Source organism: Colletotrichum truncatum (assembly GCF_014235925.2).
Source record: "Colletotrichum truncatum strain CMES1059 chromosome Unknown Contig_0002, whole genome shotgun sequence".
NCBI classification, from domain to species: domain Eukaryota; kingdom Fungi; phylum Ascomycota; class Sordariomycetes; order Glomerellales; family Glomerellaceae; genus Colletotrichum; species Colletotrichum truncatum.
Window position 1 is genome coordinate 6,603,906 of NW_027222399.1, and position 25,442 is coordinate 6,629,347.

The 25,442-nt window shown below is 49.2% G+C and overlaps 6 protein-coding genes across 6 annotated transcripts; 2 read left to right on the forward strand and 4 right to left on the reverse strand.

Annotated features, from left to right (window-relative positions):
- Positions 1-2,805: 2,805 nt before the first annotated feature.
- CTRU02_204762 (pkd domain containing protein) lies at positions 2,806-4,800 on the forward strand (the record flags this gene model as incomplete). The annotated part of the gene is made up of 1 exon (XM_036721240.1): positions 2,806-4,800. One exon carries the CDS (start codon positions 2,806-2,808, stop codon positions 4,798-4,800), a length of 1,995 nt encoding a protein of 664 aa, XP_036587224.1.
- Positions 4,801-6,483: 1,683 nt separating this feature from the next.
- Positions 6,484-9,363, reverse strand: CTRU02_204763 (amidase family protein; the record flags this gene model as incomplete). The annotated part of the gene is made up of 4 exons (XM_036721241.1): positions 6,484-7,568; positions 7,617-8,399; positions 8,450-9,197; positions 9,256-9,363. 4 exons carry the CDS (start codon positions 9,361-9,363, stop codon positions 6,484-6,486), a joined length of 2,724 nt encoding a protein of 907 aa, XP_036587225.1.
- Positions 9,364-10,566: 1,203 nt separating this feature from the next.
- CTRU02_204764 (nad-dependent 15-hydroxyprostaglandin dehydrogenase) lies at positions 10,567-11,595 on the reverse strand (the record flags this gene model as incomplete). Its single annotated transcript, XM_036721242.1, has 2 exons — positions 10,567-11,456; positions 11,517-11,595. 2 exons carry the CDS (start codon positions 11,593-11,595, stop codon positions 10,567-10,569), a joined length of 969 nt encoding a protein of 322 aa, XP_036587226.1.
- Positions 11,596-12,703: 1,108 nt separating this feature from the next.
- Positions 12,704-14,171, reverse strand: CTRU02_204765 (MFS monocarboxylate; the record flags this gene model as incomplete). The annotated part of the gene is made up of 2 exons (XM_036721243.1): positions 12,704-13,620; positions 13,691-14,171. The coding sequence occupies 2 exons, from the start codon at positions 14,169-14,171 to the stop codon at positions 12,704-12,706; spliced, it is 1,398 nt and encodes a 465-aa protein (XP_036587227.1).
- Positions 14,172-17,721: 3,550 nt separating this feature from the next.
- On the forward strand, positions 17,722-19,395 carry CTRU02_204766 (efflux pump antibiotic resistance; the record flags this gene model as incomplete). The annotated part of the gene is made up of 2 exons (XM_036721244.1): positions 17,722-18,361; positions 18,416-19,395. 2 exons carry the CDS (start codon positions 17,722-17,724, stop codon positions 19,393-19,395), a joined length of 1,620 nt encoding a protein of 539 aa, XP_036587228.1.
- A 1,234-nt stretch (positions 19,396-20,629) lies between these two features.
- On the reverse strand, positions 20,630-23,949 carry CTRU02_204767 (catalase/peroxidase HPI; the record flags this gene model as incomplete). Its single annotated transcript, XM_036721245.1, has 6 exons — positions 20,630-21,866; positions 22,116-22,251; positions 22,383-22,814; positions 23,004-23,076; positions 23,432-23,586; positions 23,652-23,949. The coding sequence occupies 6 exons, from the start codon at positions 23,947-23,949 to the stop codon at positions 20,630-20,632; spliced, it is 2,331 nt and encodes a 776-aa protein (XP_036587229.1).
- Between the last annotated feature and the right edge of the window lie 1,493 nt (positions 23,950-25,442).

Below are 25,442 nucleotides of genomic sequence, written 5' to 3' on the forward strand. Positions count from 1 at the left end.
GCCAACACAACTGAACTATCCTCTCAGTATCTGTTTCAATAGTCGAAAATCCGGTTTGGAGTGGCTCCGTCGCCGGCAGACGTGCCGGCAGCCAGACAGGCTAGAAAAAGTTCCGCAATCGCTTCATCCAGCACTTCTGCTGGAACTACATCTTAGACATCAGACACAAAAACAGAAACCAGTTTTTCCCTCAAGAGATTATCAAACTCTGCGAGTACCCCTGTGATCCCAACGGTATCCCTCGGATTATTTGACTATGCTGTCAGTCTTCATTGTGATGCCGTCCGGCTGTTGTCAGTAAACATGACTAGAGATCCCATGTCCTTTTTTTTTTTTTTTGCACGCTGTATTAGCACGTCTCTGTTGGGAGAAGATTTAGGGAGCACTGGCTTCAGAGAAGGAGGAGGTTGAGCCACCACCGCTCCGTCCTTGTCATTGCCCCCTGAAATACATTTTTACTCGTTTCGTGAGCATGATTGCACTCTTCATATTCTCTGGCTTGTCTTTCCCACTGCCGCCATCAGCATTGTATGTCTCGGCGACAGAAATAAGCAGAAAACGCGCACTCGGAGGTCAGGGGTGATGAAAGGCCCCACAGACCCTGATAGATGGTGGAAACTTGATCAGTGGAGAAGGCCAAGCCAGAGAAATAGAAGGCTGATGAGAATAGGGGCTCGTAGCTGATGTTACGATATAGGTACTGCCATTGACTCATCATAGAAAAATCGTAGAGTACATCAGTGATGGTGTCGTGATGGCTCCGGACCTCCGGGCCCACTCTGCCGCACATCGGCCGTAGTCGGCCACCACAGATGGAAAGATTCAAAAACGGAAAGTGCCCTGAGAAGAAAACGAGTTGCTCCCTGATATGGGTGATCAAGTCTACGTTTTGCTTGAAAACCCCGGAATTCTCACCAATTTACGACGACATATCTTGATCGCTGCCGTTGAGAAGCGATTTTTCTGGTGGTCTGGCGCCTTTGCCTTGCCTTTCCCTGAAGCACATGCTCTCCGGGCAGCTCTCTCATTAAAACCGAAATTGCACAGAAAAAAGAGGATGCAATCCACATCAGGTTTTGAATATCCAGGCTTAAGAGTAGGCCAGTCATTTCGTCGTAAGGGGTCTCCAATAAGTTGATGCGGGCTTACGAGGGCAGCAATCCCACATGCAAATGTACAGACTCGGGGTTTTTAATGCATTTTTCGAATCCTCTGGCTACCTGCTCCCTCAACAGCTGACGCTTCGGACTGAACCGAACCTTAGGCTGACACAATCCAAATTTGTACGCTCGTGTTCGTAAGGCCATGTCTCCAACCTCATGGCATAGCTTGCCTTTCCGGTAAGGCTAATTCTCAATCTCTACCGAGTAAGAAAGGTAATACAATGCATCTTCGGTGCGAGAATGGAATACCACCGTACTAAACACCGACCCCACTAGGAGGTTTACTGATGGTGTGGGTTGGAAGTGGTTTCACTGCCTATCCGGAGCTCAATCCCGGCCGGATGGATAAACGTTGAGGAGTAAAATACTCCATGCTGCAAAACTATCTTTATTGGAACGTTCACCTGCAGCTGACCTGACTTGCCGTACTGCCCCTGGTGCCATCGCTGGCACAGGCCCAGGTCGAACCCAACCATTACCAAGAAGCTAGTGATCTCTCCGAAACATTGGCTTCCCCATTCTTGTAGGTGTCAGCACCAAGCATTGTGGGCGATCCAAAAGCGAATCCGAACGGCGGTTTGTCCTTGTTCGGACCGAAATTGATGTACGCTGGGTCAGTGTGGTCCAATGTGTTGATACTCGTCAAAGCCGTTCGGGGATATGACCTGGATACAACTGGCTAGACTACCCACATCTGGTTCCGTAGATCACCCAACAGGTCAGTATTTCGAGAGCTCCAATCTAGCTGTTGCTTGGCATCTTGGCCAAAAGCTAGGGATGACAAGCATCATGAAGGGTTGCCATCAAAGCATTCGACATGCGACCCGCCTACACTGGTATCTGCGGAATTAACACGGGAAGCCCCAGGTAAATTAAATCGCAGTTGCAGCACACCTATGGCTGGGTAGACCGCCTGCTACATGGCAAAATCCTTTTTTCTACTATCGCTATGGTCTCTGGGAGCTATGTTGATGACTTTAACGTGGTTTAGGCTTGTTAATTAATAGTTAGGCAACCACTGCGGCACTAAACAACCCCTTTAGTATGAAAGATCTGTTGCCATAACCTATTTTTCTTTATTTGCGCCATACAGTCCCCAAACTATTATGTTTGTAACACAGCGGGACTGTAATTCAAAATCTGACTGAAAGCTTCTAACAAATGTTTAACTAGCCCGCCTGAGAACCCAGTAGGATGGTTGCCCCACCTTCTGTATGCCGTCGTATTATTTTTACAGTTAGCGAAAATTCCGCGATTGGTCCACGCACCGCTCCACTCAGCGAGGATGAGACGACAAAGCCTACAATACATTACGTTTCCATTTTGGTCCAAGAAGCTATTTCGCGGACGCCGCGGACGCCAAGTAAAGATTGTCACAGCACTGCCTTCTTGCTAAAGTGTAGATAGTCTGGGCATCCATTACCCCTTTTGCTTTGACGTAGACGGAGACTTAACGCCTCGTTGGAGCTTGAGACAGAATGTAAGGTCTTATAAATACACTTCATCCCTTACTGGAAAGATTGTAGAAACACTGTTCTATCACACACCTCATATCCTGCACTCTGAGTTCTATCATAGAAGTCAAGTAAGTTACGTGGAAGCTTGTGGCGCAATTAAGCTGATACTGTTTGAAGCAAACAACATGGCAGGTTCTCATCGTGCATGGAGCCTTTTGGGCGCCGTGCTGACGATAGGGTTCTGCACAAGAACTGCACATGCTGATCTATGCGCTCCCCTTACTTCCGATGGCCCTGTACTAGTTACTCCTAACTGTACCGATGCCAATTTCACCCCCATCATCGACGGTGAAATGGACCAGCCACTACCGATTGCACACCGGAGAGTTTCTGGTTACATCAATGAAACCGGAATCCGTTTTACCATCAGCCTCCCGAAGAAAGACCTCTGGGAAGGCCGGTTTTTCCAACTCGTCTACCCAACTCAAACCGAGAACGCAACTGATGAGACTATTGCATTTGGGGCTGACAGCGGCGGATACACCGTGCAGCTCGGTGGCGGCACTGGTTATCAAGCCAATGCTGCCGTTGCAAAACTTTCACGACAAGTTGCTTCCACGTACTATCAGCATAATGGCTCCATTTATGGTTACATCTACGGCGGGAGTGGCGGTTCACTGCAAACTGCTGGGGCTATGGAAAACACTCAGGATGTTTGGAATGGTGCAGTGCCAATTATCCAGGCTATACCCATTTCCTTCATGAACAATCCTACGCCTCGTGGCTTGGCGGGTATTGTCCTAAGGAACAAGTCCGCCGAGATCGAGGATGCTTTGAAGCCCGGAGGCAGCATGGATCCTTACGCGAACCTGAACCCCGTGCAGCATCAGATCCTCGAGGAGGTTACGAAACTGGGGAACCCCTTAGAAAGCTGGCAAGACTTTGACGCCATTGCCGACATGACTGATCTATCGAAGCTGAACTACGACGTCCGAGGCATAGATACGACCTATGCAGACGACTTCTGGAACACGGAAGGATACCTCGGCACGGAGAAATCTCCTCTTGGTGACCTCCTCCGCTCCAGGCTGGTTAATCAGTCTGCCACTATCACCTCCATTACCTACGTAGATGGAAAACCAACCAATGTTACCATCGACAACGTCCCTCCCCAGGATTTACACCTTGGTCTTGACTTTGCGCTCTACTCGAAAAACGGCACTGAAATCGGACTTATCAGAGGGGCCCTCAATGGAAGCACAATTGCTGTAGAAGCCGTCACAAGCTCTGAAGTTCTTCATAGCCTGAAAGAAGGGCTTCAAGTACGTGTAGACAACCGGTGGTTCATCGCTATGCACGCCTACTACAGACATCAAGTGCCATCTCGCGATGGCTACTACGCCTGGGATTATCTTCGCAACTCGTCTGGCGCCCCAGTCTACGTTCAACGCCCCATTGAGACTAGTGTTTTAATTGCCAAAGCCGCGGCTGGAGGTGGCACACACACCGGCAAGATTAGATGCAAGATTATCGTCATCGATAACCTTCTTGATGAGCAAGCCTATCCGTGGCACGCCGACTGGTACCGAGGACAGGTAGTCAAATCACTTGGAGATACCCTGGATCAGAACTACCGACTTTGGTACAACGAGCATGCTGACCATGATTTTGGCGCTGTTACGGGTGCCAGAGCGTCACGAGTTATCGAGTTCACTGGGTTGTATCAGCAGGCACTACGTGATTTGGCTATGTGGGTGGAAAAAGGCCAGGAGCCACCTCGTTCTACCAACTACACCATTTCTCCTGACGCCCAAGTCAAAGTTCCAGCGAATGTGTCGGAACGATATGGGATACAGCCATCAGTCACACTAAGTCTCAACGGAACCAACCGCTTCGAGGCCGCGTCGCAAGCACCCGTTTCAATGACTGTCCATGCTGAGGTGCCTCCCAATACCGGTAGCATCGTAGCTGTGGAATGGGATTACCTGGGCATCGGAGAGTTTGTGAGCTCCCCACTTGGTGCCGCAGTCACACCTCTGTCTATGACAAGTAACTATACCTACAGTCAGCCAGGTACTTACTTCCCGGCTGTACGAATCACGTCTCAAAGAGAGGGAAACATGACTAGTCCTTTTGGACGTGTGTCTAACCTCGGCCGGGGACAAGTTATTGTATCCTAAAGTTATTGGTCGGACTCGCTGTATATACAATGTTCTTCACTGTTCCTTTCGTTTTTCTCTTTCACTACATGCTTTCGTTTTAGTTTCTCTAAGTCTCTGTTTTCTCTCCCTTGTATATATACGTTCCCTTGAACATATGTCGCTAGATTAATATAATATTTCTGATTCAAGACTGCCGGATTTTTGAAGTCTGTCAAAAATGCGAGGCTCTGTGTCACATGCCCTTTTGAAAGCGTTGGCTGATTGTGAGATGCTCTCACATACAGCTTGAAGGTTAGTCGTGTCGATCATCCTAGAGACACGGTCTGCAGCGGCTCATGGCCCAACAATCACTCGTTTCTCGAACTTTCCGGTCTAGGCAATATCGGTCCAAACTTTACCCTGACATAGTTATGGCGTCTGTTCAGAAAATAATGTCTTGTTGGCAGTACCAGCCTTCAGCTGTAAATTATCCAGGGTCACACGGAGGCCAACGGGCAACACCATGATTTAATCCAGCACACAACTACGAAAAGTGGCCTGCGGCACCTTGTGCCGGGTGCGGTTCTGGCCTGTTCTGTCCAGACATGGTCGCACAAAAATACCCTGCGCTTGCCAGAAGACTTGCGATAGCTTGCAGCCGGAATATTACTGGCAGAGATCAAAAAAAAAAAAAAAAAAAAAAAAAAAAAGCCAAAAGGGTGTACTAGAAGCCAAATAAGGAGTAAGAATCAGACGAGGATCAGCTAAACATGACGTTGGTCTCTTTTTCTTTGGTATAGTGAACACTGTGAATGATATGACTGCAAAACTGTGGGGGCCAACAGTAGATAATTGACGACACTGAGTTCAAGCAGCATCATTCTGGAATATTTAAACTGGGCTCAATCAGTTGATCCAAGTTTTATCCCTTCGCAATCTTGCCCGGATGAAGATATAATTGGTATTCATGGTGAGATGGTTGAATGAGGCTGTCAATGTGAATGATGTGGAGCCCTGTTACGCATTGATTTATGCCATTTTTCAGAGTGCATGAAGCCTTGAACCCGCAAAACTGGGCAAGCTGGCCCGGGACCAAAAATTGGTAGACGCAGTTGAAACGACTCTATTTCTATCGGGATCTTGGACAGGCACACACCCATGCCTCGATGTCTAAGGCTGTTGCTAAGTTATGACAGGGGCCCATGTGGGCTTCCCTCAACTTCAAAACTAAATTGTCTACTTCTCTTTTACAATTACAGTCTTTGTCTTTCCTTCATATGCAACTCGTTTCGTTTCCACTTTTCGAAAATGCAAGACGGTTCTTCTGGATGTATATCACTGGCCGCGCCGTTGTTACCCCGTTGGAGACGCTTCATAACTGCCGGCACCCCAGGACAGTTTCTCTTCGCTTGGAACTGGACCGCTTCCGATGGCCTTGCTTTTATTTGCTCCATGAGATCAACTTTGCTCGGAACTTGAGGGATGCGGAATCTGAGCAAGGCCCATATCAAGTTGAACCCGTCTGTTTCTCGCTTCACCATATCGCCAGTGAGCCGTATACGAATCCTCCGATATCTTCGTTTACAACATAAATCAAACTCCCAATCATTAGACAATAGACGTTCAAATAAGCTAGAGAGGTTTAATACGCTATAATCACTAGTCGCATATTTGAGCATGGATACTAGATAACACTCAAATACGACTCGAACGACGTACACTCTATTGCGCCGTCGAGTTCGATGGCAGCGTACTGTTTGAAGCATACTCCAGCACCCACTTTCCAGTAGAATAAACCTCCCAACTACTCGGCTCCTCTGGCTTGGCGTTCAACCGCTGCGACTTCACCTGCCAGATGTACGTCCCCGCAGGAACGAAAGCCTTGTTTCCGTCAGAGCCGTCCCAGTACCATGTGTTGCCGGGACCCCAGACATCGGACGAGGACGTCTGGAAAGACTGGACAACTTCTTTGCCGGACTTGGCGTCTACGATGCTAATTATCAGCTCGCGGGTTTGTATGACGAGCTCAATCCAGACTCCGGGGAACATGTTATCCTCAAAGGAGGCTGGTACATCTTTGCTTGTGTCTAGGATACACCTGAAAACCCGGCCCTCTTCCATGCGAGTCGGAGCGGCGGCGGTGTTGTTCCAGGCCATTAGGTACGATTTATCTCGGTTGACGATTGGGAGAGTGGAGAGCGGCGCCCCGAAACCAGTGTAGGGCAGAGTGAGTTTGTTGACTTCGGCGGAACCCTCTGCTTCGATCGCAACGAATCCTCCAAAGAAGGAAACGCGCGTCGCTGCCTCGGAGAGCGCTGGCTCTTTGGTGACTGTGACAGATACGGTGGCCGACTTGCCTGGCTCGATTTTGATTGTGGAGGGTTTGATACTGAGCTCAGCATACACTGGAGTTGCCTCCCCCTTGGTGAAGGTGTAGCCCTTCGCCGTTTCCAGCATGTAGCCCGAGGCAGCACCGACGTTGCTTAGTTTGTAGGTGGTTGCTGTCGTCCCGGTGTTTTTGATGCTAAAGGTGAGCTCTTTGGGACGGTTCGTTGTGTCGTTGAAGGAGAGGGCCGCCGTGCTTAGGACCGTCGTGGAGTGGACAGCATTCCACGCGTCCAAAAGACCCCCACCCTGCTGGAACACAGGTGCAAGGAAATCGGATGTGACGCCTTCTCCGTTGTTCCATTTCAATGGCCGAGAGGTCGTTGCAATTACCGCCTGGATCTCTTCTGGTGTGTAGTCTGGGTGCTTTTGCTTGATGAGAGCGGCGACACCTGCTGCAAATGGGACGGATTGACTTGTTCCTGTGACTTGTCAATAAAGGCTTGTGAGTTCAGACCGCTTATGCTTACCGCTAACAACACCATAGCCTCCTAATTTTCCGGGGAACGTGCTCAAAAGATTGCCTCCTGGAGCGACTAGCAAAGGCATGGAACCTCCTGTGAGAGTTGGACCCCAGCTAGAAAAGACCGAGGCAAGATCACCAGTGCGGTTGTTGACTCTGTTTTCAAGGGCGGTGTTGGCTACAGACGCTTCGTGCGGGAGATGGACCTTGGTGTTGGCGTCTTTGTGGAAGGCCTCCAGCAGCTTGACGCCAGTCTGATACTCTACGGTAGCGATGCCTTTGAGGTTCGGGTCCGAGGTGTCCGGGAAAAAGCCTGGGCCATCGGAAACGGTCCAGTTCTTTGTTGTGTAGTAGATTACATACGGTATACCGAGTACCTGGGACAGAGACGGGGATCCTCCGCTGGCGTCTGTCCAGCACTGCGTGATGGATAGGAGGAGAACTGTGTTTGAGAGGTCAGCTGGCAAGTTAGTAGCATCAGGAATCGGTTTGCAGTCGTTTGATACGTCGACATTCTCATTCGGGGACCAGATTGTCAACTGGTTGTCAGCGGGGAGATCGAAAGGCAGGCCTGGGACAAAACGAATGTCTCCTGCATCACTTCCCGTGGTCCAATTTCCTTGCCAGGTGAAATAGGGCGTGACTGAATTATCGGTGGATCCTATGGAAGTGATAGCGTCAGCCATGCCGGGACTGCCACCGGTGAACACGCCCGGACCGCCATTGCCGGTGGGAAGCGAGATGTATGTGCCGTTCTTGAAGAGTCGAGTAGCTACAGCAGACCAAGGATCTTGTTTGTGTTAGTAAAGATCGCCGGTTCTCGGCTTAAATAGCGCATACCTTCAGGGAAAGCTTTTCCGCCCCCAAAAGAGCATGATATGACATCTACACCGCGGTCTGCGGCCTCGAGAAACGCGTTGATCAGCATGTCTGTCGATCCGCTTTCACCACACGGCTGGATGCGATACAGCTCGTAAGTCGCGTCCGGGGCCACGCCGATAACACCAAAGCGTGCCTCGTCTCCTTTCGCTGCGACAACGCCCAAGACATGCGTGCCGTGGAACGAGCAGTTATCGCGGACATCGTTGTCGTTGTCGGTCAAGTCATGAGAGTACTCAATGTTTACTTTACTTAAACCTGGGACGTCTACGTCGAAGCCGCTGTCAATGACCGCAATGCGCAATCCAGACCCCGTGAAATTCGCTGCATGTAACCTGGCTACGCCGGTGTCAATATGTGTGGAGAGTGTGTCGGCATTCTTTTCATCTCTAGCACTAATTTGAGGCAAATCGCCTCGGATATTGGTCGCGAAATGGCGGTTAATGAATTTGCCGTTAGACACTCCGGGGAAGTGGCCCTCAAAGATGGCTGGCTCAATGGAGGTTACCGGCCAGGCCTGCTTCACCCCATCAATGGATTTAACCGTGGAAAGAATGGCTTTCTGAGAAACTCTATCATTGCTGCACTTAAGGTCGAAGGAAGCTCCGTGGAATACTGCATGAGTAAACTGGAAGCGTTTTGATGCGATGCAATCTAAGCCAGAGGTAGCGAGGGAGGTCTGAACTTGGGTGTTCAGGATGTCTGGAGTCTGTTGCAAAGTCAGATATAGGTCATGGCTGTGAGCACTACCGAAGCTTCTGTCTTACAAGCTGGAGCGATTCGTCAAACTCAACAACGAATGCATCCTTGTATGCACCAACGAGTTGCTGTAGGAGACATGTCGCAAACGCGACATGCACAAAAGAAGATCTCATCACAAGTCAAGTGAGTGTGAGGCCAAACGAGTGTATGATTTAACGATAGAACATTTATCACATAGATTGTCGGAACTGTAGGCACGCAGCATATAACATTAGAAAATGCCCGCTGATGAGACTGACTCGTGTACCGGCTGTAACCCCTTTACGGAAGACCGACGAGGTCGCTTTCGTATGCGGCATACACAGCCCGCGAGAATCTCATTGGCCAAACTCTAACATATTAATGGTAATTACCGACTACTCCGTGAAGCCTTCTAGCGCCGTTGGTGGATACTGCGCAAAGAGGTGTACATTTTTATTGCAAAGATTTTGACATTCCGACTTGGCTAGGGATTGACTGATATACCTCGCTATCCGGCTGTTCTGTGGGCGTAAAAACTGACAGGGTCATCTACTAGAGATGCACGCCCTTAAAGCGTTGCACAAGCGAGGCATCGCAACCCCGTATCAAATCATTCTACTTATCAAAAGGAACCCTCTGCAAAACAAACTAGGTGACTCGGCTACTAATCCTTTTTCTGAATGCTTACAGCTCCAGAAACAGGATATAACAAAACACGAATAGCCCTTGCCATGCGCGACTTACAAATATGTTGTCAAAGATGAAAGTATCCACAGCCGGGGCACCTATTCTCTAAACAGGTTGTGAAGCGCCACTCGGGCGCTAAGCTCCGAGGCCGTGCTCGTTTTAAGACTGCCGGAGCGTTCGTTATCTTCCATATTTCTAGGCTAATCTGCGTCTTATCTTATTGCATCAAGTACAGAGTGGGCACTGGAAATAAGTCAGAGAGTTGATAAACCATTAAGAGCCACGGGAGTAAGCAGTGGAATGTTGCGATGTACATATATTCTTGTGTTGCAACAAGCGATACTTGAATTAGTAGTAGAAGATGCATGGATCTCTAAGTTAATTGCCAGGTGTAGTGAGTTTGTTCTTTGATGCAACATAGTAGATCGGGTTCATATCTCTCTGAGTGCTCATACTATCCACATAAACCACCAGGAATGGGTACCGTGTAAATCACTATCCACCATTGGGTTAAGCATCCACGCCAAATGGGCTCTTCATAGGTGATTTAAGGCTCTTGAAACGAGCCATACTAGAAAAGGAAAGACTACCCAACTCGGTTTTAGCTTTAAACAGTTTTGAATTCGAGGTATGCCGATCTAGTAGCTGCCAGGTGACGTACAGAAAAACTAACTCCTACCGACAGCCCATTGGCTCGCATCCTTGAGCCAAGCGAAGACCATTTCTGTGCCCTTTGAAACATTTCTTGCGATCAAGCCCCTTCTAGGGTCCCAGTCGGGCCCTGGATCGTTGAATATTTGAACCAAACGTGTGTTCTCCTTGCCGACTTCCAAGATGGATCCTCCAGGAACCGCATCATCTTCAGCACATCTCAGCATAGCTTCAGCGACTTCCCGTGGGGTAACCCAGCCGTCTTGGCTCTCGTCCAAGTTAATCAGCTTCTCTGGGTGGTCTGTCCATAAGGGCGTGCGGACAACACCAGGTGCGACGGCATTGATTCGAACTCCATCCGTCTCGTCTAGCCGAGCGAGACTCCGCACAAAACCAGTGATGGCAAACTTGGAAGCAGAGTAAAGCGGGGCGTTGATGTTAGGCACCTGTCCAGCAACGGACGAAATGTGTACGATTCGCTTGGGATTAGCTGGCGAAGCCTTGACAGTGGCCGCATTTGAAGGATGCAGCCAGTGAGAAATGGCAAGCTGGGTTGCGCGGATAGGATGATTGATATTGATATCCAAGAGCTTGTAGTGGCCTCCGTCAATGCTATCCTTGCTCTCAGCCGAACCGGGTGGATGCCAAAAGTTGGACCAGTGAGGCTCGTAGACACCAGCTCCTGGGCAGAGAATATCAAAGTCGCCAAATTCTTTAAGGGCAACGTCGAACATATGGGAAAGGGCTGGCCAGGATGTGACGTCGGTTTTCACAAATACTGCTCGTGGCTTGCTAGGGCCCTGGTGTTTTGATACCAATTCCTCCGCTTCGGGCCTTAAGGCAATGTCAGCGATGACAACATTGCAGCCACGCTCGAGGAGAAGTTCAGCAAAAGAGAAATTGATTCCTGCGAATGACTTAGTTTCTCATGGTGGGTTTTGGATCACACTAGATGAGGGGGGCCAACCTGATCCACCACCTGTAACAATCGCTGTTTTCGCAGACACGTTGAAGGGTGCGTTAGGCTTCTGGGAGTTGTCGGTCATGATTAAATAAGAAGATAATAAACTGTGTTGCTATTTCAATCACAAAACGGTATGCAGTACCGAGAGAATCCTTTCTAGTATTTTGAACCCAACTGGTTTGGAAGAGGTTCAGTTCTGACCAACTTTTACGTTTAACAATACGGGTAACTTTGGTTTATTAATGGATGTTTGGCGGGGTTGCTTCACTCTTGTGCTGTTTTTTATTGGGCAACGTTGGCATGATCCGATCATCGGAGCCAATTCCACCGAGTCAAACGCCCATGTGAGACATACGTACGGCTTCTACCACTGTCTTATCTCCACGAATACGTGTCTCCTGAGGGGAAATTACCCCGCAGAGGATTCAGAATGAAACAATGGAGGGGACGATCAATCCAACTTCGCTCTGCTTGTTCAACGGAAGTTCCTTTGTCAGTATTATGTGTTGATAAGCTTAATACAGCAACATAATTGGCCTTGTCTTTAATATGGCATCCGACATATAAGGCTATTGAATATTTTAAGCACAAAACTGGGTTTCCCAGAATTATAACTAGAATACTAAGGGCTTTGCGCACTGTTTGATATTGGGTATTAGTAATTTAACGAAGTTGTGGGATTGGTATGCACATGGGCGGGCTTCAATGCTTTGGTCTACCGTGCTTTGGCAACGGAACAAACCTCATGGCACATGAAGCCATGTATCACCTTGTAGGTTGCAGTTTTCGGATTGACTTAGAACTATATATACTTGGGTTCAGTTTCACTACCACGTGAGGCACATCTTTAGAAATATGCATTTAGCAAACATAGGACTGAATATGTTCGTGATATAAAACAACTATCGGCAAGAATAGTAACTACTTATTCTACTACACGGCATTTACAATTAATTACGTTAACCATCAAGCAAAATTGAAGTAAACTCAACACCCATATGGTGTACGGATGGTGGACCAGTTCGCCCGAATTCCCTAATTGGCCAATTGGGCGTTTTAGTTGAGTAATTTGCAGCAGCATAAACTGTGTGAAAGTTGGTATCCAATATCCTGGCTATTCGGACTTCAACACGAAAACTTCAAAGACCGAACATGCTGACTCTTCTTCATGTTTTCGAGGAACACAGCCATCAGAACTTTGCCCTCAGTTTCCAACCCACTGCCAATACTCTCACAGAAGCATAGCAGATAAAGGCTAGTATATAAGAGGCGCCGGAGAATATGATGAGGCCATTCCAATTCTTGGCTCCTTTTGACGACTCCAAAATCGCTCCCCCAATGGGCAGACTGCTGAGTGTACCGAAGCTGGCCATCATCATAGCCGTTGAGAGAAAGCGCCCGTAATCTCGCGCGTCGCAGAGCTGACCAAGACATACAGGCACGAGGCCCAGGTTGCTGCCGCTAGCAAAACCGAATAATGCCACAAAAGCCAGAAGCATGGGTTGAGAGTCCCCTGAGGGAAGCCATAAACCAAATACTGTGATGAAGCATAGAGCAATAGTGATGAGGATGATGTTGAAGCGTCCATACCTATCAGCAGCAAGTCCTGGCAGGAAACGTCCGACAGCAGACCCAGCGTTGAGAATTGACAGAATGGTGTATGAGTGGACCGTGCTTTGTTGCATGCTAGAGGCATAAGAGATGATGTATGTGATGGGCACGAAAAGACCCCATTCCATAAAGAAGATGCCAATCGCCGACAAAGTAAACTTGAGATTTCGGAAGACTGTGAAGTCAGGCCAAATGGATGCGGGACCCTCCTTTTTCGGCAGACGGGATCGGATGAATAGAGTCGCTGGAATTGTGAGACCGAGAAGGATGAAGCCGAGAATCCTAGCTGTAGGAGCAAAGCCTAGTTTTGGGAAGAGGTTTTGCAGAAGTATTGGGTACACTATTCCGCCGATTGAGCCAGCAGTGGCGGCTATTCCGGTTGCAAAGCCGCGTCGGTTGTCAAAAAAGTGGGCGATAGCTCCGTAGGATGGAGAGTTGAGCAAGGCGCCTCCCAAGCCCCCCAATATGGAATAAGCAAGCAGGATCTGGTAATATTCTGCAACCACATCAACGTCAGAAAAAGCAAATCTTAATATGAAAAAATGGAGACGCAATCAAAAACATACCTTTGCATAAGCTCAAAAGCAGCAGACTTGCAGAGATACAAAGACCTCCGGCAACCACAAGTCCGCGAGGGCCGTAGTTATCAAACAAAGGCCCAACCTGAATGCCTACAAAAAAGACGATGAAGAGATAAAGACTGAATATCCAGCCAATCTGTGAGGGCGAGTGGTCTGCAAGTTGGTTCTCAGAGAAGTATGACTCAAAGACAGCAGCTGAGTTGATAAGGCCGAACACAGACAGCATCGCACAGAACGAGCCAAACACAACCAGCCAAGCTTTCAAGCCACCCTCCGGGAATGTCAGCTCCGTAACGCTTGCTGCATCTTGTCCTCCATAGTTGTTCCTTTCTCTTTCCCTCGACCTGGACCTTTCTTCATCGTATGGTCTTTCTTCATCAAAGCGGGTTGTTGATGTTACCGAGGAGGACGGGCCGTTAACATTTCTTAGGAGTATTGATGAAGTCTCAACAGCAGTTTTTGACATCCTGTTAGTCAGGGGAGTTGGATGTTATTCAACACAGAGCGTAGACGGTTGCAAGGTACTTACCTGAGACCGATCTCAACCTGGCAAATATTTTGAATGGGTCAACCTTAACAACAAAAATGAGTGCAGTGAAGCTTGGCATAAAAGTCAATGACTATGGTGGTGACTGCAAACCAATCTGCCGAAAAATGTTGTAAGTGTGAGAAAATGGAATCTTCAGTCAATTCCAGATTTAGGAATATGTTCTCCATCTCAAGGATCCACCTGCACGTGCCTTATTAACCCCATTCCTTGACAAAGCAGTAGAACATACTCTGGGTACCCGCCAATGGTAGTGTGTCCGTTGGTTTCCGACTGCTGAACCTTTCATTATTTCTGCGAACTTCATACGGCTAGCGTTTTCATAAGGCCAAGACCATCCTAGAAATGGATGGCCAATCACGAACCAAGTTGGCGGCGGGGCACCCATGTTGTCTTCGAACCGGCGGATTCCCTCGGTGTATCCAGCAGTAAACGATAGCAAGACTGTAGTTGGTTTGATAGGGAACTCTGATCGAATTCAAAATGATGTTACTCAAATTTCAGAGAAATAGTAGATCAGAGCTCCTATTCGGACTCTAGTTGTCTTGCAAACGTCTACTCCGTAGGCATGCTGAAGCCCTGACGACACTGATCCCAGAATTTATCAGCTTAACCGCCTGGCCACATTGGTCCGCTTAAATCCGGTTAAACCCAACACCACAAGGGTTAAGCGATAGAAGGGTATTCGGACGGCAATAGTCCCTGTATGGAAAGGTTTCGTACGTTGATGTACTTCGGCGATTTATAACTTTTCTTGTTGTATTTTACCAGGGCATGTCCAATGCTTCGGTTTCATTGCAAACAACAGATCTAAACCTGCGTCGTCTGGTTTTTCAGAACATCCATGTTCAACAAATTTTCAAGGGCTATCAACAGCGCCTACCTTAGGCGCATTCAATTCGAGCATGATTGGCTCACCCTCTGTGCGCCGGTGTCGCCTTCCTTCACGTCATGTCTTGGTCCTTTGATGTCAATAGAGTGATAATGGGACCAGTCGCTTTAGATTATTCTTTATTCCATTGTAATTCCTTTCTACCACCGTAACCTGCGTCACGAGATGTGCTTTAGGGCCATTTCTAGCCTCCATGTTGATTTTGATCTTGTCTTTCATTGGTAGTTATCGAATGACATTCATTATCTAGGTTGGAGTATTTAACAGAGGTTTATGTGTGAACCAGGCAGTTTCATTTTTCACCGATTGGAGTGCCAGAAGGTAGTAGTCCCAATCGTCTTCAACCATAGACGTGGATTGTTCAATAACCATTGCCTGTATTTAATAAGTGAAACAATTTTATTCTCACTTGATCAAGAACTATGACACCTGTTCAATGAGATCAACTCAAATGCTGTACCGTTCGAAGTGATAGCTATACCATTCAATTATTTCTTCAATCAACCCATCGCCTTCGCGAACGACCAACTCAACTCTGGCCGGGAAGCAAAGTTGTCCGCCATTTGCTTTTCTACTTGGAAGATCGGCGGCAAAAGTCCCTGTATTCATCGTCCGAAAAATAACTCTATGTTTCCCACCAGGAAGTCGTTCTGCAGGCCAGATACCCTCGACCTTCATCTTGAAATCCGGTACGGACTTTCTCCAGAACATGAAATGATTCTCTAGTTCTTTGAGGCCACTACGGCGGATGTGAAAGGCATGGTCGATGTAAGTCACGTCGGGATGATGAAGGCCTAGCCACGCAGTCGGGTCGGAAGGGTCCGGCATCGAGTAATGAGAGGACCACTCGTTAATTATTGACTTAAGTCGGGATGATGCGGCTGAAGGACTGTCAGTTTCTCCTACATTGCAATAAAATTAGGCATACCCATTTTAATAGCTCCAATGTTAAGAGGTTAAATATTGTTGAGTTAGAATGTCAACGAATCGTCGAGGTTGCTAAAAAGCAGAAGCATCCACAGAGGGAAGCCGGACACTATGAGTTCTTGCGACGCTTTATAATCCATTTCACGAACCGGAAATCCCGACTTCGCACACAAGACGGATTTCAGTGAGTTCTAAATGTCCGGGGCCATAGGTGAAACTTAGAATCTGCGGCGAATAATATCATTCTTGGTCTAGCGCTTTTCTAGTAATAGTTGGGGATTGAAGCGTTGTTCCGAAGGTTCGTGTCACAGCATGTCACAGATAACTTCACCGAACTGCTCGCTATATACACACCATGTTCTTAAATGCTTTCGCAGGCACTACCGAGTTGATGGTTCTCCTACCACTGAATGACATGCATCCAACTATATTTCTGCTGTTTAATAACCATCACTGGACATCTCAAATCTCCATAATGAGTTCAAACGAAAGGGACAGTCTTGAAATGTTTGAACGGACCTCTTCCTTCATACCCAAACCGAAGGGATAAGAGAAAGTTGCCTCACTTTTGTCCGATGTAAGCCCACAAGGAGACGCCAATGAAGAAATCTGATGATGGTAACAGGGTGAAAATAAGGCATATTACTGTATAGTTTAAGTAGTGCCAACCTTCACCATGCGAATAAGAAGACTGGTAGTATCTCCATGACAGTGACAGTCTTAGTAGAGTGGATACCACGATTATCCCCAGCCCTTAGCAATACAAAGGCATATTACCTGAGCCTTAGATACCCCGCATGAACTCTGTTAGTCCGACGGCTTCGTACAATTACTCTATAGAACAATGGATCAACTACGCCCGTCAGTGGATGAATCGGGCTTTACGAATGTCCAGGGCCGAAAGGCATGGATCGGGAAATTACCCCAATCAGCATTCCCCGAGTTTGCTCAAACTTTGACGGCCTCTATTTCAGCGTACGACCAATAACGCTGTCCTACGGCTAGAATCTTATAATAAAGTAACGTCCAAGATGATTGAGAACGGTGTATTGAGCAAGGATTCTTGTATAAAAATAGTTACTAGCCGCTGATTTTACGGAGATGTCCTAGGCTATCCTATCGGCTGTAATGCCGATAGGTAGAAACGCGCTACAAAGCCTGAGGTGCTTAGAAGAAAGTCCTGTGAGCACCACTACATAAATACCGCCTGCAGGCTCTACGTGCGCATACAATCGTACACCTACCCGATGATAGTTTACGGAGTCTCGACTAGCCTCGAAACCATTCCGGCACATGCGAAGTGCCTTTACTTCACTATTGAAGTCGAACCGAATCAAAGTTGTGCGAGCATGGAATACTATTTGCAGTTACTCCGTAGCAGAGCAGCAACTTATGTAATCATCTGATTGGCACACGTTCGTTGACGGTGATATTCAGCCTAAGCCATCATGGCCCGGATTCGGGTCGGGGCGGGCCCGAACCGAGCCGAACCCACAGTCCCTCCTTGACAACCCCGGAAATGCAGGGCATCATCAGATCACGCACGCATGTAGCTTATGAAAAATCGAAAGTCATCTTTTCATTACCAGAAACTGCTATTCCCATTCCCTTCCTCTTCTCTAGTGAGCTGCCTGCGAATAGAGACAAATAATGGGCGGGACCACAAGCTCATCGGAATATGCCACCCAGGAAAAACAGCAGAGCTCTTCACCCACAGTTACATCAACGCAAGATGGCGATTCACCTCTGTCAAACCTTGAAGCAGTCCCGACGAACACGTCGTACATCCCGCCTTCACTTCCTCCATGGCGCCGCCACGCAATAATGTTTGCACTTTGCATGACCCTTCTTCTCTCCGCTCTCGACGTTACAATCATTGCAACCGCGCTGCCCACAATCGCATCAACCCTTCATGCGTCAGCGGCTCAATATGCATGGGTCGGAAGCTCTTACACTCTTTCAAGCACAGCGTCGACGCCGGTCTGGGCGAAAATGTCGGACATTTTCGGGCGCAAGTGGACGATCATGGCGGCAGCGGCGACTTTCATGGCAGGGAGCTTGATTGCGGCGTTGGCGGGATCAATCTCGGTTCTTATTGTCGGTAGGACGGTTCAAGGACTCGGGGGAGGCGGGTCTTTGGTTTTGGTGACGATTCTAATTGGCGATTTGTTCAAGTTGGAGGAAAGAGCCAAGTATTACGGAATGACTGGTATCGTATGGGGTATCGCGAGCGGCGTTGGACCGATACTCGGCGGTGTGTTTACACAGACGATTGGTTGGAGGTGGTGTTGTCAGTGGTTTTCCCCTCCTCATTCCTTCACTCATGGAAATTAACATATCACAGTCTACATCAACCTTCCATTTGACGGGATCGCTCTCCTAGTCCTCTTCTTTGTCCTCAAAGTAGAAACGCCCAAGGAATCCTTCCTAACCGGTCTTCAAGAGTTAGATTGGACCGGCTTCGCACTAATCATAGGCGGAACGATATGCTTCCTCTATGGCCTCGAAACTGGCGCAGGTGGTCTCCTCGCTTGGAATTCGGCGCAGGTCATATGCCTCATCGTCTTTGGCGTATTAATACTCGCCCTCTTCATGGTCTGGGAGGCGCGCTTCGCCTCGAACCCAATCATTCCCTTCCGCATTTTCCAAAAGGTCACCAACATCGCCTCATTCGCTCTTTCTTGCATTCACAGCTTTGTTTTCATCTCATATGACTACTTTCTCCCACTGTACTTCCAAGTGGTATTGGGCTTTCGTCCCATCATTGCTGGAGTGTCGCTTTTTGCGTTGCTCATTCCCCTGACAATAATGACAATGCTTGGGGGGCTGTTCACCCGAAGAACAGGAAACTACATTATCCCAATATTGTTCGGTTCTGCTCTTATGACCCTCGGAAACGGTCTCTTTATCACGTTCGACACAAGCACCAACTGGGCGAAAATGATCGTCTTCCAAATGATCACCGGCATCGGAGCTGGCGTGCTCTTTCAGAGTCCTATGATCGCTATACAGACACATACTCATCAGAAAGATATCCCAGCAGCCATGTCTGCATTCTCGTTTTTCAGATCTCTTTTCTCATCAATGTCGATTGTCATCGGGACGGTGTTGCTCCAGCGAAATCTGGGCGGGGGAGGATTGACAGCGGGACAAATCCACTCGGAAGACGCCTCTGGAGAAATGGGAAGTACGGACAGAGAGAGATATGTCTCTTCGTTGCATGTGATGTGGGCTTTTTTCACAGGCATGGCCGGTTGCATGCTTTTCGCAGCGGTGTTTATCAAACAGAAACCTAGAAAGGCATCTCCGCAGCCTGAGAGCTAGTAGAATGACATACCGGTAGATGCCTGCTCACGACTTGATTCACCAAGAAGCATTGGCTTATTGACCAAGTTACAACAGCGTCCACGGCATTGGTATAATTGCCAAGTCCGGGACGATTGTTGATGTCGCCAATGTTTTCATGATATTAAGGAGAGAAAGGGGCTATTCAATGATGGCTACCATGTTGCTTGCATGGCTCAGATCGAAAAGAATATGTGGTCTGTCTACATATAAACATAGACTTTCAGGAACCCCAGTGTTCGCATGTGCCAAGCATAGAATTGGCCGAAAGCAAAATCCCAGAAGACTCGATTGTTAGACCATCAAATACTAAAATGTCTGGAAGCTGTATCTAGAGTCTTGGCCTATTTATGTGTTGTTTGAGCGAGGGATAAAAGTGGTCATCAATGGGGTCGAGACAGGGGACGCACGCCAAAGAAACGCCGGGCCGCTATGAGAAAACCAAAGTGATATGCCGTAGTATTCTAAAAGTGTTTAGCATTGTTATGGAAACAGGAGAGACGCTTTGGGACGAACTGTGTTTAGAATAAAATGTGTTACTACAGATGACCACTTTCTACCCTCAAATAAGTGGACCCTTCAGGGAAAACTTCGATCACTGTTCCTGGGATTGCGGGTCAGTTATCCCATCGACGGCGGCATGGCACCAGATAAATAGTCGGAAAGGTACCGACCAATCAGAGACGAATAGTATGACTATCGTTCAAATAGTGAGCAATCTGTTATGTAGTATTAGGAGAAATATGGAGTCTTTAATGGACTGGTTTGTACCTGCAGCGGTGCCGCAGCCGGTGGGATATACGTTGACTCAGAGGACTTAACATAAGCCTCTTAAAAGCTTGACTAGTAGAGCAGTGCAAGCTATAGCTATATGACCAATACAATTATCATACTGTCAGCTCCTTGGATGTCAAACTTTCCATTCCAAGCACCCTTTGTAACGAACAACTAGCATTTTAGGTGCCTGCCTCAACAACCTTGAGATAGGGTAGTCACAGGTTGGAACGAATAGAAATTGAATCAAGTGTCACATGAAGCAAAGGCATCAGAATCTTTTGTAGAACATTTTATAAATATGCATTGAAAATCGTCGAGTATTCATCAGCTAATGAAAAAGAAAAAGAGTATATCCGTGAAGTAGAAGTAAAAATCAAAAAATGGCCCGCCCGAAAACTCCAATCCGTAGCCCTTCCCCTCCTTATCTAACAGGTATCTATTGCTTCAGGTCGAAGCGGTCAAGGTTCATGACCTTGTCCCAGGCGGCGACGAAGTCCTTGACGAACTTCTCCTTGGCGTCGGAGCTGCCGTAGACCTCAGAGATGGCGCGGAGCTCGGCGTTGGATCCAAAGATGAGGTCGGCACGGGTGGCGGTCCACTTCTTCTCCTTGGTCTTGCGGTCGGTGCCGGTCCACGACTCGCCCTCGGCGTCATCCTTGGCCCAGGTGGTGGAGATGTCGAGGAGGTTGACAAAGTACTCGTTGTTGAGCTGGCCCTTGGTCGAGGTGAGGACGCCAGTGTTGGAGCCGTCGTAGGTGGCTCCGAGGGCACGCAGACCACCGACGAGAACGGTAAGCTCGGGGGGAGAGAGGGTCAGCTGGGAGGCCTTGTCGACGAGGATCTCCTCGGTGCGAGCGCGAGCGGTACCGCGGCCGTAGTTGCGGAAACCATCGGCCTGGGGCTCGAGGTAGCCAAAGGCGACGACATCGGTCTGCTCCTGGGTGGCATCAACACGGCCGGCAGCGAAGGGGACGGTGACCTCGACACCAGCATCCTTGGCAGCCTTCTCCACAGCGGCAACACCGCCGAGAACAATCAAGTCAGCGAGGGAGACCTTCTTAGCGCCGTAGTTGAAGGACTTCTGGATGTTCTTGAGAGCGTCGAGAACCTCGTTGAGCTGAGTGGGGTTGTTGGAGACCCATTTGTTCTGGGGCTCGAGGGCGATGCGAGCACCGTTGGCACCACCACGCTTGTCGGAGTTACGGTAGGTGGAAGCAGAGGCCCAGGCGACGGAAGCGAGCTTGGAGACGTCGAGACCGGGGGCGGCAAGGATATCGGCCTTGAGCTTGGAGATGTCGGCGTCATTGATCAGCTCACCCTCACGAGCGGGGAGAGGGTCCTGCCAGCTGAAGGTCTCCTTGGGAATCTCGGGGCCGAGGTAACGAGAGACGGGGCCAAGATCACGGTGGAGGAGCTTGAACCAGGCCTTGGCGAAGGCGTCGGCGAGCTCCTGGGGATGGTCGAGCCAGCGGGTGGTAATGTTGAGGTAGATGGGGTCGTTGATGAGGGCAAGGTCAGAAGTGAGCATAGTAGCCTTGCGGAACTTGGTCTTGTCGAAGGGGTCGGGGTAGTCGAGAGTGCCGTTGACGGCCTCCCATTGGTGAGCACCTGCAGGAGACTCGACCAGGGTCCATTTGTTCTTGAGGAGAGACTCCAAGTAACCGTTGCTCCATCTGCAGGTACATGGGTTAGCGTCTGCGTGTCACTGCATAATCACCCGATGAACAAAAATAGAATTTCTTCGCCTCCCGCAGCCTCTCTCAACAAACATCTTTTTTTGTGACCTTCTCAGATGGGCGAAGAAGGCCATGTGAAAAAAAAAACGACAGAAAAAAAGCCGCAAATATTGAGCCAAGGAGAGGGGGGGAGGAGAAGGCTTTCCGAGACATGGGGGGTTATGCAAATATCATCTCATCACTTACTTGGTAGGGGTCTTAGTCCAGATAACCTCGAGGCCGCTAGTCATCTGGTTGACGCCGTTGCCGTCACCAACGCTGTTGTGCCAGCCGAGGCCCATCTCGCCGATATCCGCAGCAGCGGGCTCAGGTCCAATGTTTGCTATTGAAATTACAAATGTCAGCGGATGCTCGGTATGGGGCGGTGAAAGAGAGGGGAAAAAAAAAAAAAAAAAAAAAAAGTGATGACGCGGAATCTCTAGCTTCGGAGCCAGCACGGGGAAAACCACTCACAAGACTTGACGGCTCCATGCGTCTTGCCGAAAGCGTGACCACCAGCGATCAAGGCGACGGTCTCCTCATCGTTCATACCCATGCGACCGAAGGCGACGCGAATGTCCTTAGCGGAGGCGGCGGGGTCGGAGCTGCCATCGGGGCCCTCTGGGTTAACGTAGATGAGGCCCATGTGGGTGGCAGCCAGAGGCTTCTCGAGCTTGTCGGCACGCTCGTTGATGTCGGTGCTGCCGTTGTAACGGACATCGTTACCCTTGGGGACAAAGGTGGTCTCGGCACCCCAGTAGACGGACTCGTCAGACTGCCAAGTGTCGGGGCGACCAGCAGCGAAGCCAATGGGCTTGAAGCCCATGGTCTCGAGGGCGACGTTACCGGTGAGGAGGTACAAGTCTGCCCAAGAGATCTTGTTGCCATACTTCTGCTTAATGGGCCCTGTGGATAGACGTTAGCATCCGTAAAACCACGCGAGGTCAATAGCTTCGGCAGAATTTCTCCACCGGAGGGGGGAGGGGAGCTTCTAGTCTTCTCCAATCCAACCATCGCGCAATCGAATGGGTTGATGGGAATAAGACAGGGATTGGGGCGGTGGTCTTCTTCAACCACAGGGATATGTCGACTTACACAGCAGGCGGCGAGCCTTGTCGAGGTTCTGGTTGTCAGGCCAGCTGTCGAGTGGAGAGAAACGTTGCTGTCCCTGCACAGAAAGTCCAATATTAGTAAACGCCAATCATTAAGACGAATAAAACTGATGCACAAGGTGATAAGATGCAAACAACGCAGGGCCCATAATTGGAGTGTATGTGGAGAAAGGAGATGCTTTAGCACTTCTTGGCTCTGCCCCGGGATAGGACGAAAAACTCCGGGAAACCTCCCCGCGAGGCGAGAAGAAGAAAAAAGAAAGCAAAAACTTGAGAATTACCAAGCAAGATAGGACAGGGGTGGGGATCAAGGAGAATTTGGAATCATGGAGGAAGAGGGGGCACCGGGGACCGGAGGGCGGGGGGGAACAGGCTATCCGAAGAATATGACAAAAGAGGAAATCCGCTTACCATTCCACCGCCACCGCGGCCGTCAATGGCGCGATAAGTGCCGGCGCTATGCCAGGCCATGCGGATGAAGAGGCCGCCGTAGTGGCCAAAATCGGCGGGCCACCAATCCTGCGAGTCGGTCATCAGGGCTTCGAGATCCTTCTTGAGAGCCTCATCTAGGTCGTGTTAGCGTGGATTTCACCTCACCAGAAAGTAGTGGGGGAAAAAAAATCCAACTTACAGTCGAGAGACTTGAAGGCAGCAGTGTAGTCAAAGTCACCACCGTACGGGTTGGTGGAAGGCTGGAACTGGCGGAGGACATCAAGCCTCAGTGCGCAAGGCCACCAGTCGCTGCTCCGGGTGCCGCCACCGGCTTGGTTGCTGGCTCTTGAGCATCGTCCGAGGCCCTCGGCGGTGTCTCTCTTGGGAAGAGAGCTGCTGACGGTGCCATCACGCTTAGCAAATGGGCATCCCTCGGCGGTGACGGCGGGCAAGAGGACTGAGGCTGTTAACAGCCAGTGAGATAGTTTGGCGTGCATGGTGAGAGTCGAGACTGTTCAAGGTCCAAGTAAAAGAAAACAAGTGAACCCCAAGGTAGTCGACTCAATTGGCGAATTGGTTGAGTTGATCCAGGAGATTGACCAGAAAAAAAACAAACGTCGAAGATGGGACGAACGCAGACCTATGTATGAAACCCGCTCGTCGCCACGACTCTCGTTGAATGGAGCTGGGCTTCAACTTCCTCCTTTGTCACCCTCACCCACATGGAAGTATTTTGATCACAGGTGAGATCCACGATTGGTAACAAGGGTCCCAAGGCCAAGTCTAAGCCCGTTGTCTTAACCCTGCCAAAGTCCAGGCTGACGGGGGCTTGGTAATAAGCTTCCTACAACGGCAGTCCAGTCGGTATTACCTGTGGGAAAAAGCACAGCACAAAGGTGTGAGCCATAACAAGGCGTTTGTGGTTGGCATGTCTTTTTTTGCCAAGGGACAATGAACCCCTGTCAGAGCAGGCAATAAGCTGCAAGGTTTCGATCCAAAATAAGCGCTTGAGTGCACCGCATTGTACAATCTCCTTTGATTAGGATGGGCGTGACTTGTCAGCAAAGAGACAAAAGAGACCCGTTTTTAGAGGACCCGCTTTACACGCTTTCTGGGAGGAGATTGTCGCTAGCCGAGGGCCATCTGGATGAAACCTGTAGTTATCCATGAGAGTTGGACGTAGATTTTCCCAGGATTACCTTGGATGGACCTGTCCACATTTTCCGTAACAGGCATAACGTCAGAAATCCGGGGAGCTACATAGTACAAGACTAGGAGACTTACGTAGTTGTCGAAGGATGGTTGAGCCTGTGCAAGGCGGGCCGGTGCCAAGTGGCTGGAAGAGTAAGGTGGTATGAGGCCAATGGTGACCAATGGCGTAATAACAGTTTCCAACGGACGAGTCCACCTTGAATATAATAAACTTCGCCCCCCTATCACCGGGTCCTTTTTGGTACGGATCTTTGCTGTGTTGAGCTGGTTAAGATGACTTGTCGGAACATCTCAACGGCGGGCGGAGGAACCCGCGCGCAACGGCGTAATTGAAACCTCCGTCATTTCTCAAGTCCAATACTATTTGGGTAGTACTTTTAGAGGGGAACCCCGCTGGGAATGGTGATGTTCCCCTTGGAATAGAGAACCCTGACTGTCTGAGTCGCACCAAGCTAAGGTTCCCGCCCAAATGCGAAAAGGTCGCACTTGGGACGAAGGAAGCTTCTCATCAACAGCCACAACCATTCATTCAGCCCTATAACCGATCGTCTGGAGTTGGAAATGAAGTTGAAGTTGGAGGTCTGGACCCTCCCCGCGCGGCCCAACGCGCCCGTCCGGTCGGCCTTGGATCATCTTGACAGGTTGAAACGGTTTTTTTCGTTTACTTGTTCCGCCACCCAAACCATTCCTAAGCGGGAAGCTAAACGGATTGCATGCAGCATCGAATGCAGCATCTAATGCAGCCGAACTGTCGGCCGAAATAGACATGATCCCGGGT